At 34.6% G+C, this 13,465-nt stretch overlaps 1 protein-coding gene across 3 annotated transcripts in view; it reads right to left on the bottom strand.

The window, feature by feature from the left end:
- ARID4A (AT-rich interaction domain 4A) overlaps window positions 1-13,465 on the bottom strand; it is a 67,012-nt gene that overhangs the window by 28,948 nt on the left and 24,599 nt on the right. For all 3 annotated transcript variants that reach the window (XM_046007290.1, XM_046007292.1, XM_046007291.1), the window contains exons 11-13: window positions 13,254-13,420; window positions 1,522-1,594; window positions 23-117 (exon numbers count right to left, since the gene is read on the bottom strand). In XM_046007290.1, coding sequence (XP_045863246.1) covers window positions 23-117; window positions 1,522-1,594; window positions 13,254-13,420 — 335 coding nt within the window. The remainder of the gene's footprint in view (window positions 1-22; window positions 118-1,521; window positions 1,595-13,253; window positions 13,421-13,465) is intronic.

The raw sequence follows: 13,465 nt of genomic DNA, 5'->3' as shown, positions 1-13,465 counted from the left end.
TTTTCATTACATCCTTACTTACATTATCACATCCGCCTTGATGATAAACCAGTCTAAAGAGTTTGAAGAGATTGAGATCTTTATAGCCCAAAACAGGTGGTTTGTTGATTGGAGTACCTTTTTAACATGAAGGCAGAAATAAAATTTTTATTCAAAGGGAAAATGCTATTACAAGGCTATCAATCTAAGCTTTCCAACTTCTAATTTCCCAAATTTTATTAATCAGAAGCATATATTTAAAGAACTCTAAATTATTTAAGACCTACAAAATATTCTCTATATTCTTTATTCTGCATTGTGATAGTCTTTAGATTTACCTCTATGATTACTAAAATCACATCTCTCACAACTAATAAAATCACCTGTCTCTGAATTAGGTAGAACTAAATCCTTCAACTACAAGGCACAGCCAACAATGCTGCTGGTTCAAGAAGTCTGGGCAAGAACATACACAACGGAAAGGGTACAATAGAGGGCATGCATCCATTTTCACTGCTTGAACACAAACTTTAAGACTGTTAGTAGTAATCTGAAGGATGATTTCTCAAAGTCACAGAATTCCTAGGACTAATTTATTAGAGGATTTTCCAGGGCTTATGTAAAGTCAAAAAGTAGAATAATTTATAAAGGCTATATTTCTTTTAACTATTAGAAATCCTATTCTTGGAGCACCTGGGTGGCTCTGTTGGTTAAGTGTCTGCCTTTGGCTCAGGTCATGACCCCAGGGTTGTGGGATTGAACCCCAAGTTGGGCTCCCTGCTCAGCAAAGAGTCTGCTTCTCCCTCTCCCTCTGCCACTCTCCCTGCTCCTTCTCTCTCACTGTCTAATAAATGAATAAAATCTTTAAAAAAAAAAAAAAAAAAGGGAAAGAAGAGAAGAAATCCTATTATATTTAGATAGGAACTGATCTCCTATTTTGTTTCATTTGTTGAGATCCAGGATCAGGCTATTTTACTTGCTGCAAAGACCTCACCAATAACTAAATGGGTGTGTAGATTAATATTACTATTGTTCCCTTTCCTTTACTGCAATATTATTATAACAATTTTTGGTTTTCTAAGTCTCAAGTAGACTAAGTATAATTATACCTATACAACTTTCATATATATTTCTGTTCAAAATAAGTATTAATAGTAGTTTTTATTCCAAATATTTATCTTCAACTCTGTTTTTTTTTTTTTAAAGATTTTATTTATTCATTTGACAGAGAGAGATCACAAGTAGGCAGAGAGAGAGAGAGAGGGAGGAAGCAGGCTCTCTGCTGAGCAAAGAGCCCAATGCAGAACTCGATCCCTGAGATCATGACCTGAGCCCAAGGCAGAGGCTTAACCCACTGAGCCACCCAGGTGCCCTCTTCAACTCTGATTCTTAAGGCTTTACTTAAAATCCAAATCCATATAATCCATAGACCTATGACTCTAATAAAAATAATGCATAAACCTAGAATGTTAAAAAAAAAACAAACCTAGAATGTTAAACTGTAAAAGAAATGACTACTTTTAAATAACGAGCATGAAATACCTCTGTCTTCCATAAACTTATAAAGCTGTTGGAGGAAGTTGTCCCTCTCTTCAGGATCGAGTTCTTCCTCAGGCTGTAAAAGTAAAGTATATAAATACAAAGAACAATGAATAGGGTGAGATTAATTTGTTGTTGTTGTTGTTGATGAACACAACATAGAGGAATTTTATTAAGCTGGAAAATATGAATTTCCTCCAAATTGTATAATGCTAGACGTTAAGTCATATTTTTAGAGCTGAGTTGATACAACTGTCAAAATACACAATATCTACCCTTTACCCATCTACCATTCTAACCCTACGCTTGAATATCAACACAGAGACTAAGAGTAGCCATGAGGAAAAGGTTCAAGAATCAGTAAGAGTGTTTTCACTTCATTTGGTTTATTTTTTCTTTTTAAATCCATCAAAATAGCATGTGGCCCACAAAAATATATTGATAAGCACAATAATTACAAACATATTTATTATTTAAAAATAACCCACATAACTTGTACCCCTGGGGCTAATACATTGTATGTTTATTAAAAATTTTTTAAAAATCAAGAAAAATAAATAAAATAAAATGAAAGCAAATAAAAACCAAACCCCACATATAAATGTTAAAATTTGTTACTGTTGAATGAATATAAACTAGAGGTTACAAAGTCACATGGCAAAGGTTTTTTTGTTTTGATAGCATAGTGGTTTAAAGATGTTTATATAATTTCATTTTGTCTCAGGCCCCACCATCCCTTCTTGTATCACATTAGCCTGCTTTTCTCATTTGCCCTTCTTGCACAGCCTCTGTAAAAAAGACTTTGCAAGCCCTGAAAAAAAAATGAAAATTATTTCTTAAGGAAGGAAACTAGATTCATAACCACAAATTCATTCCTGGGGGTGGGGAATCAATGGAAACACTCATGTAAAAAAACAAAACAAAAACAAAACTACTCTCTCTGCAAGTACCTATCTAAGTGTTAATTATACTAATTATATAAATCTAACAATTTCTTCTTATAATGTCAAAGTCTTGGCTCTAGTCAAACAAACAGACTATGGGTTTCAATAAAATATTCCCTTACCTGATTGACTACTTATAAACGAATACTTGGGAAAATTCTTACTTAAAATTTAACAGTACTATGGAGAAGGAGAAACAAAACAATATCTTTTGTCCACATATATTATCATAATTTAATTTCAGAGTACTGCTTTTCTGTGTTCCAAAAGAAGAATTTAGATTTTTGTCTTTCAAAGCCATAATCAAAGCAAAATTAACTATCAGCCAATAGAGTATTCACCGTCCAGAGGGCAACAGGTCCTTTAAAATTATGTATTAAGAATTTTAATTGCTAAAATACAGCAGTCAGAGTCAATGAACATGCAGTTGATTAAAATATATAATTTAAAAAACCATGAGGCAATCAAGGGAAAGAGAGTAAAATCTTTTAGTACATTCATTCAGAATGATTTACAGCACCGGAGTACTCTGAGTTTTAACAAATACAAAGAAACTAAGTCAAAGTTCTAAGCCTCACAAATTAGTAATATGGAGTCAAGAGGGGTCATCACTAAATGTTCCAATCAAAAGATGGCAATTTTTTCCCCTTGTGAATTTAAAAAGTCTTGCTTTTGCAAGGTAATTAGAACAACGACCAATGAGTTAACTCAAAAAAGAAAAAAAAATCCACTAGCCCAAGAACCATTTCAAATATTATTTCAAATATTATTTTTAAAGACTTCTGTTATGGGGCGGGGGAGACACCTTATGCCAGACCACTCCTATGCTTTGCTTCTCCCTCATAATCACAATAGCTTCCCCTCAGACCAATACCTCATTTCCAGTAGTTATGATCTTGCAGAATTCAAATAAAGCCACTGTATCCAATATACATAAAAAAGTATTTTTTTCAAAAGGCACTGACTTGAAATAAAAATTTTTTCCAAAACAAGTTAAAAAAAAAAAAAACCATCAACTGCAAATTAGGTATTAAGGTTGTACATTTCATAAATTCTTACTAAGTTTTATAGATAAAAATTGGTGTTTTAAATATATTTGATCTTAAAGTTAATGGATGTCTGGGGAACCTGGGTGGCTCAGTTGGCTAAGCATCCAACTCTTGATTTAGGCTCAGGTCATGATCTCAGGGTCCTGGGATCAAGCGCCATTTCGGGTTCTGCACTCAGTGGGGAGTCTCCCTAAGATCCACTCCTGCAACCCCACCCCAGACCCCGCACACTTGTGCGCTTATGCTCTCCAATAAATAAATAAACCTTTAAAAATAAAAGTAGATGTCCAAGAATGTATTAAGTTCAATGAGAAATTACGGCCATAAATTTCTGAGTTCAGGTGCAATTACCAGATGTAAAAACAAGACTTAAATGAATAAGGAATTCTGCTTATAAATAAATACCTGCTTGAGAAGAATTTTCCACAAGAAAAAAGATGATAGGAACACCTTTTAAAATTTACCTGATGGTCATTGCAAAAATTAAAACTGCTTAATTTCTTACAATAACTAATTCTTCACAATCTTTTTTTTTTTTTTTTTTTGCAAACAGCTGTGTTATTAGTCACCTTGGACTAAAACTGCATATGCTAGGAAACGCCTCCAACTAGAAGAATCTGCCTTCATGGCTTTTTTATGGGGGCTCATGTTTGCTCTTATGGTGTACTCTCTCTGTTCATGGTATTTTTAAATGCAAAGTTCTCTATTTTTAAAGATTTCTCTTTTTTTAAGTAATCTCTATGTCCAACGTGTGGCTCAAACTCACTATCCCAAGATCAAGAGTTGCATGCTCTACTGACTGAGCCAGCCAGGTGGCCCTGTTCGTGGTACCTTCATACCTATGGTATCTCTCTCCTGGTCAGTAACCAGAAGGTGTTCCATTCTTAAAGGGCTTTAGAGTAAGAGAAGCTTGTAATAATGAGAGGTAAAGTCCACTAGACTGCTGATATGCCTTCTTCCTTTCATTCAGTCAAGTATGTGAAAAGGAATTATGTACCCAGTAAAATGCCAGGATGGAGAACAGGATTAAGGATATGGAAGAAGGATGAACAAGATCATAATTTTAAGAAATTTATAATTTTATTTAACATCAATATATACTACCTTGTGTTATATATGTAGTTGTGCATCTATCTATATATAGTAAATTATGAATTTTCTGACTTTGGAAACTGTATCTTCAAATTCACTTCAGACATTTATTGATGGCAACCATGAGTCAGGGAAGAATATGCAAAAGTACTGTGTTTAAAATAAGACACACCTTCTACTTTTGACCCTCTGAGTCTAGCAGAGGATGCAGCAACGAAAAGCCAACGTAATACAACATTAAAAGTGTCACAAAATACATAAAAGAATACAGGATGGGGTCAGTGGTTCTGCTGGAGACGGGGTGATAGTGGTTATACTAGGGAAAGCCTCAAAATGTGAAGAGTAGACAGCCCAGGAGCTAGAGCAAACAGCATAAACAGGAGGCCAGCAAAGGCAAGCTATGATTAAGAAAGCACTTTTTAATGATATGCTAGAGGATCAGAACTGGAATCTGAGAGAGCTGAAGAGGAATTATATTAGATTTGTGTTTTAAAAGCTCTCTGCCAATAATGAGCTTGATGGATTGGAAGGGAAAGGAAAGCGACTGCAAGAATCCACAAGGAAGAGGATCAACGCTTGGATTAGTCTTGCTCTCTGATGATGGAAAGATGATCCCCTACTCCAGAAGGAGAAACAGAGAGAGGAGTAAATGCTGAGATTCTTTTTAAGTCTAAGTTACTCATGTTTATAATCTTGAAAGTTTCCACACATTGTAAGGGCTTGAAAGGTTAAAGACATGCCTACTTTACCCACAATTTTATCACCAGAGATTGGCAGTTAGCTAAGACATTCTGTTAGTATGTGAATGAAAGCAATATCTGTGAAAATAAACTGGGGAGATTTTCTTCGATTACGTTTGCTGAGTTTCACAGCTAGCATTAATGATAATATAAATGCAACGGGGGTCTGAGAAAAGAAAAAATAAGAATGGCTGAGGATGGGGGGCACCTAGCTGTACTCTGCAGAGCCAAGCACCATGAGAAGCACAACCAAAGAGGCAACTCGGCAGCTGCCCCTGGGCTGGGGGACGGGCACAAAAGAAGCAGTCACACCAGAAGCTCTGCTCATGCTTTTACTGTAGCCAACTTTAAGTCTGGAACATACCAAACAGCCATACTGATTTTTTTAAAACCATGCAATAAATGCTAGAATAATTTATGACTGGGGTGAATGTATAGAATATTTATAGGTCATACCGAACCTTAACTCAAGTAGAGCTGCTCTTTGTTCCTATACAGAAATCTTGGATTCTATGTAGATTCTTTTTGGATTCTTTAAATCTCAGCTGTTTAATATCACTGAGTTTTTTCGACCTTCCTTTTATTTGCCCTACTATATTTAATCCTGTTTAAAGGGATGGGCAACAGAAGAGTGATACTTAATGAAATATATCTGAAAACTCAACAAACAGTTTCTGAGCAAAATCTAAAGGTGTGTATATGGGGTGGTGGGGTGTTAAAAAAAAGTTACATATTGCTGGAGAATAGTGGCAGGGAGAGCTGAAAGTGGGCACAGTTCTAACTATGAAGGGCCGAACTAATAAGGGGCTACAGTAAAAGACCAATCTTCATCCCGTTGGTGCTGAGGCCATTCAAGGGTTTCTAGCAGGAACTTTGTGAAGAATGGATTGGAGGGGAAAAGACCTATCGGAAGATACCCGAAATAATTGGGACAAGATACAAAGGAAGAGGAGTATCAGTCAAGAACCTTTACTGCAAGTGGCAGAAAAGTATCCCAAAGTAGCTTAAGCCAAAAAGAATTAATTTAAAAGCTCATAAAATTATGTAAGAAAATGAGATTGCCTATAGAAAAAAGAAAGCATGTATTATGAAGGGAAGATAGATAACTTATCCCGGGATTTCTTCCAAAGTGAACTTTCTGGAGCCTTACAACACTTACAAACACTTTGTTTCAAATAGCAGTATGTTAGGATAACTGTATGGTCCACACTCATTCATTTATTCAGAAACTGTTTAATGAAAATTTAATATTAGCCAAGCTCTGAGGTAGTTGATGGATATGTATATTGGTGGGAAAAGGAAAAGACTAAAACAAACAAAAAACCTGACATCCACTGTTTTCATAGACCTTACAATGGAGAGAAGAGAAAAAATTTTTAAAGGTCCGTGAAAACTTCTGTAATGTCTCTACACCTCCATTTCATCACTCATAAAAAATCCTGTTGTGAGGATTCAGTAAACAATCTTTAAAAGTCACTAAGTCTCCAAAACTAAGCTGAGAACATTATTTGGTGTACCCATCTTTACCTGTTTCTATCTCCTACAAAAGCTAAATATTTTAATTGTGGTATAAAGAAAGCCACATCTTACTGATGACATATGCTCTATAACATATTTTTTTTGTCCTAACACCTTAGTGAAATATAACAAATGAGAACCTAAATTTAGAAAGAAAACTTAGAGGTGCCCGGGTGCTCAGTTGTTAAGCGTCTGCCTTCGGCTCAGGTCATGATCCCAGGGTCCTGGGACCGAGTCCCATATCAGGCTCCCTGCTCAGCGGGAAGTTCTCCCTCTCCCTCTCCCCTGCTTGTATTCCTTCTCTCGCTGAGTCTCTTTCTATCAAATAAATAAAATCTTAAAAAAAAGGAAAGAAAGAAAGAGTACTTAGGGGTGCCTGGGTGGATCAGTTGGTTAAGCATCTGCCTTCAGCTTAGGTCATGATCCCAGAGTCCTAGGATCCAGCCCCACGTTGGGCTCCCTGATCAGTATGGAGCCTGCTTCTCCCTCTCCCCTTACTTGTGCTATCTCTGTCAAATAAATTTTTAAAAAATTTTTAAAAAGAAAGAAAAGAAAACTTAAACTGAAAACTTAAATTAAAAAAAGAAAAAAACCCCGTAACAGTAAGTTTGGTAACTCTGGTGATCCATTAGTCAAAATTACTCCCCCTAGACTACCAGTAAAGCCCTGCGCAACAAGCAGAATTCTAAACTGTCCAGGAAGTTATCATATGTAAAAACTATCAGTTGACAATATAGATTTTAGAGGAAAGGAAACAGAGAAAATTCACAATCTTCATAGGCATTGATCATTTAGGATAAGAGCTAAAAGCCATGACAGCACTGTATTAAAAAAAACTACCATAATTACATCTTGAGTAAATATGAAGTTAAGTAATGTCCAGTATACTACTTTTAGAAAGAGGTGACAAAAATAAATACTACTACTTCTATGCCCTAAAATCAATTTTTTCCAAGAGAATCACATTGAGATTTCTCATTTAAAAAAATCTGCTTAGGTTCAGTGCAGAGAAAAGACTGGAGGAGGCCAGCAGGGACATGGGAAGGTTACCACTGCAGTCATGCAGGTAAAGGAGAATAGTGCTTGGACTAAGGTGGCAGAGAGTAGAAACAGGGAAGTGGGTAACCCTGAAAGCTATCAAGTAGCAGAAGAAAGATTTGGTGTCTCATTGCTTAGAGGGGCAAGAGTGGGAGGATTAAGGTGACTGCCATGTATCTGGTTTGGATAATTGGTGGATCACGCTTCTATTCAAATAAATTAGGGACAACCATGAGAAGGACCAGTTTCAGGGGGAAAATGAAAACAGTTCTTGTACATGTTGAGTTTGAGTTCTTACAAAATAAGCCTCGTCAGCAGTTAGTATAAGTGTGGGACTAAGAAGAGACATCTTTGATGTACATACAGATTTGGAGTCACTGTATCATTTAGTTAGGAAGTAAACTAGAAAAAAATGTAATGTCATCGATGTCAGGTGCCTGATGAAGGTAGGCATGTCAACAATGCTGAATATTACTAAGGAGTCAAATGAGATCATGACAAAAATTTTTTGGATTTAGTACAGAAAATTTGTTGAAGGTCACTGGTTGTTTTAGCTGAGGTGGGAGTACAAGACACACTACAGCGAATTAAGAGTGAACAGGAGGTTGGGAAATATATTGGATATAACTGAATAATCTGGTTAACAGAGGACAGTATCTGGAAGGGATGTCAGAAGGCTGGGAGAGACGGAAGCATGTTCTTAAAAACTGATGAGAAGGAAACAACAGAATAGGTTAGAGTCTGGAAAGAAGTGAGAGTTCATACTTTAAGATAAGAAAAAAGAGAATGAATGAGATCCAGAGCATAAACTGAGGGACTCATCATATAGAAGAGAGCAACATATCGCCAACTGTACTTCAGGGAAGGAGAACAGGCAAGTGAAGTGTAGTGCATACTCCCAGCTGGATATTCCTAGTTTCTTTCTGAAGTTGGAGTGGACTGGGGCAGGGCTGGAGGACATAGTGATTTGATTATAGAAACTGGGAACTGACTAATGGTGTTGAAGGCTCAACAAAAGGTGGTAGTCATAAAATTTACAGTGGTATCATTCTTCCCTGTTGTGTACACTGAAACAGAAAATTTCAGGGAATACATAAGATGGCATGATATATTCATCATGTGGTAAGATACTTTTTTAATTTCGCTGAACAGTTCAACAAACACCTGCCTAAAACAATTATAGGACTCTTGTATTATATCAGACTTGACTAAGACTAATCATTTTTCCCCCTACATGAAAAGGTACACACATTCTAATCATCAAGCTATGCTTTGGATACTATCACATCTAAGGCTTTATATTCAGTCAACCCTCTTTCATGCTACCACAACTATGAAATAATTTGATTTGAGATGTGGCTTTTTGTAAATACATAAAAATAAAGCTACAATTGTGTGTACAAATGTGCAATCCTCATTAATCTGATTAAGTGAACCTAATGTGGTTGGTCTTATACTGATTCTGTAAGGACTTGCTAAACACATCAGGACATTTTTGTTTGCTTGTCCAATAGGCTAAACTTCAAGACTTTTGCAAATAAGTTATATTTGAAAGTTAAAATCTCAATTATTCATTGAAAATTGACTTTATAGAATCTGCTTAGAAACATGATTGACAGCTGGAGTTACTAGATATACCTAAAATGCTAATATTACCTTTAAATTTTTCTTCAATTTTTATTGATTTAGTATTAATTTTCCTGGGTTATCAAGCATTTACTGTAGGTTTTTACCCAAAGTGATCTTGAAAGATCACTAAAAACTGCCTTTACAAGGCAACATAAATACAAATAACACTTGATTTACATATATGAAAAAATTCCAGTTTCCATAAATAAAAAAACAAAAGCACTCTGATTTTTATAATAGTGGAATTTAATCCTAGTCAACAGATATAATAGTGATTCCCCAGAAAATTCAAAGATTGGAGAAATGGGTGTCCGTACTTCTCAACAAAAAAAAGAGCATCTCTTATAAAAATGCACTAAATTCTTACATTCATTACTAAATATGAAATTAGAAGAGATTTTTGTAAGGGCCCAACACATAAAGCTACGTATAGCAAACTAAAAGGACAGAAGGGCAGCAACTAGTCAAATCCCCCTAAATGTCTTTACCTATTCACTTTATCCTTAGACAACTCTCCCACATTCATCCAAAGTGAATATAAGGAATAAATGAATAACTTATGAATAAACACAATTACTTACGTTTACATGGACTTTTCAATTTCAAAGCTCAAAAGGAAATCAGTGTTATCTTTTCTAATAGAAAATTTTCCTAACAAAAGACATTTAAGTAATGCCTACAAAAATATTCTCCAGGGCTTTTTTCTCAATATAATTACCAACAGGCTAAAATTTACAGTCCTCAATATAGACTGGACCTACTTCCTATCAAACTCTCAGGTCTTTTCCTACCCAGTAACAGTATGAAACATATTTCTTGTATTCCAATCCTGAACTACAAATGCTTAGGAATTCGAAATAATATTAAGTAAAAAAGATGCTCCTCCACGTGAAGCCATGAATCTCAAATCTTATTTAGGCTATTTTAGGGTACTCAAAGCATTAAACATGAAAACAATGTCCACCATCCATTAACACTGCAGAAGTATCTAACACTTGTATGATTCTACTGCATAAAATTTACAAACATCAAATGACAAGCTAAAGTCCTGTTATGGTGGCTTACACAATGTTAAAGAGCTTTTTTATCATTATAAAGCAACAATAAATTCTCATGAAAAGCATAGCATTACTACATTTCAGGAAGAATATAATCTATAATGTAATACAACAGCTTACCCTCACCTATGTGGTAAAGGCCTGTAATGACTAAGCCAGGTAGGCCCTGGCTTATCAGACTTTAATTAATTTTATACCAGACCCACTTTTTTTCCTTTGTTATAATATAGACTAAATAGCTTTTCAGTTTATCAATACATTAAATTTTTTAAAATTACTGTGCAAGACAAATTAGAATGATTCAGCAACTAAATCTTAAATCCAAGGGCAAGAAATGCAGCTGATTTTTTTTTTTCTAAAGCAACCAAAATCTCACTCAAGAAATCTACCTCTATGGCCAGAAAAAAAGAGGAATTAGTTCCTGTCAAGTAATTCAATAAAGTAGATGCTATGAAATTGGCCATCTGGAAAATAATTTAACAGACAACTCAGTGCCTAAATGTGGTAATTTTACTTTTATTTTTCAGTAGATGAAAAGCATTCTTTTCCACTTAATTTTAACAGGTTCATAATTTAAGTAACACATTTTAAGAAGATACTATCCCTTACAAATGTCCTTACCTTTTTAAATTTTACTTATTACCTGAAACAATAGGTAACAGAGCTTGCCTTTGCTCTTCATTCCTTTTTTCTAACATTTACTAACAGCTTGAATAAAACGCTGTGATCTTTATGAAATTAATAGCTGTAATAAGAACACTATTTACTATTTACTATTTTATAGCCATCTTTTCTAATCTTACTACAAAGCTCTTTTAACTCTCTTTGTTTAAGATTTCAGGGTTTGCTTTTGGGGGGGTGGGGAGTAAAGAAAATGCATTCTAAAAGGGATACCAATTAAAAGTATTAGCAAAAATAAACTAATCTTTTTTCAATCTTTGTCAATATCAGATCCTAACTAATGCTAATTCTTTAAAAAAAAAAAAAAAAAGCAAAACCAGACTGCAACAGTTCACACCCTGAAAATGTGGCCTATTTTATCCTGAAAACATATAATCTATAAATAAATACAAATAAAATACAAAAATCACATTTAATATTTAGACTTTAAATCCTGAATTCTGCCAAACTCTCCCATTATCATTTTCATTTCAAAATCTATCTTATGTTTCAGAAAAATAGCCTTCATCCTCTGATATTCTAAAAATAGACTCCTTCTGTCTCTTTTACAAGAAACAATTACGCTTGGTTATGAGCCCTACCATTATTAGCCACATCATCAACACCTAAAATTCTTATCTAACCCCGTTTTTGGCAATCAAAATGGTAACTAAATATATTTTAGAAAAAAAATCTTACCTATATGCTGCATTTTCTTTCAAATGCAAAATGGTTAGATTCCCCTTCTACTTAATCAGTACAGTGTCTGAACATTTTTCAGTCTGACTTGCAAATATTTGCTTTCCCTCTTAGGGCATAGCATCCGCAGGGTTATACAGCACTACTTACATTCTCTTCCACATAAAAATCAGACATTACATGAAAGGAAAAGAAAGACAGCCCATTTCAAAGCATCTGGCAAACCTCCATTGGCAACCTGCCAAGCCTCTGCTAAACCTTCCTGTCTTTCCGAGCATGCTCACTTAAAACCAACAGCACGTTACTATGGCAACTCTGTAGGCAGCCTGTAAGTATGAACCGCCATTCTGATTTCAGAGTGCAAAAACCCAAATACTGCAGGGGAAGTAAAAGGAAAGAAATATCACATGCCCTTCATCACATATAAGTATACTCATTTTATTTCATAAATTCATAACTGTATATGTAAAACAGAAACAAGCATTCCACGTTTTCCAAGCAAATATTTTTCATGCTCAAATAGGTTTTCTTTTTGGTAAACTCATTCTCTTTGTCCCTAGGTCTCTTTACCTCATAACAACCAAAAATATACTACCAGTTCATCCCACTTAACAAAACATTGCTGTATAAATAGACAACAATATTCATATAAGCTATGATGTTGGCAGCCCATGAATAATTTCCTACATTTATAGATATATATCCTAAATGACATAATATTACCAAAAAACACATTAGCACTTAAAAAAACAATCTCTTTTGTATGATTTATCAAACTGTCAAATGAAATATTCTTTCAGTTTGGATAGGTTTTTAATCCCCACTGTTCTTGAGATACTGTAAAATATCTGAAAGAGGTAAGGTTTCTAAATTCAGACAGATCAGATCTGGGTTAAAATCCCTATTCTCCACATGTGAGCCGTGCAACTTTGGGAAAGTTACTTAACCTTTGTGACCTTCACTTTCCCCACCTTTAAAGTAGGATAGTACTAGTTATTCCACATGGTAACAATTATTAAATGAGTTAACACATGTAATATACTTAAAAGTTATATTTCTTTTCTCCATGGTTGTTTGGAAAGTTTGTACTTGATTATTTAACCTGGAAAATTCTTTGTATGCTAAAAAAAAATTAGTTCTGATTTACCCACTAAGTTAGAATCCAAGAAAATCACAAATCAGTTTGAGCTAGAAAAAGGCAGAAACAAATAATATAGAGCATCTAAATGAGGAAAATATACAAAGGCAGTAATTTTTACTTTAAAGTATTAAAATGTCTTTATGTCACAAACATAAAATTTCACCTACCACCTCTTCTTCTTCCTTTTTGGCCTCCTTTTCCTTCTCTTCATCATTTTCTTCAGCTGGACCATCTTCATCATCACTACTGGATGATTCAAGGATTTCACTTATATCCATTTTCCAATTATCAGGAACAATTCTAGTTTTTAAGAAGATGCTTGCTTTCTGTAGCCCTAAGAATAAACAGTTGTTACAGAATTAGCAACATAGAATAATAG

Source organism: Meles meles, chromosome 6 (assembly GCF_922984935.1).
Source record: "Meles meles chromosome 6, mMelMel3.1 paternal haplotype, whole genome shotgun sequence".
In the NCBI taxonomy this organism is placed as follows: Eukaryota; Metazoa; Chordata; class Mammalia; order Carnivora; family Mustelidae; genus Meles; species Meles meles.
Note: the sequence above shows the minus strand (reverse complement) of the source record. Positions and strands in the feature narration are given on the sequence as shown.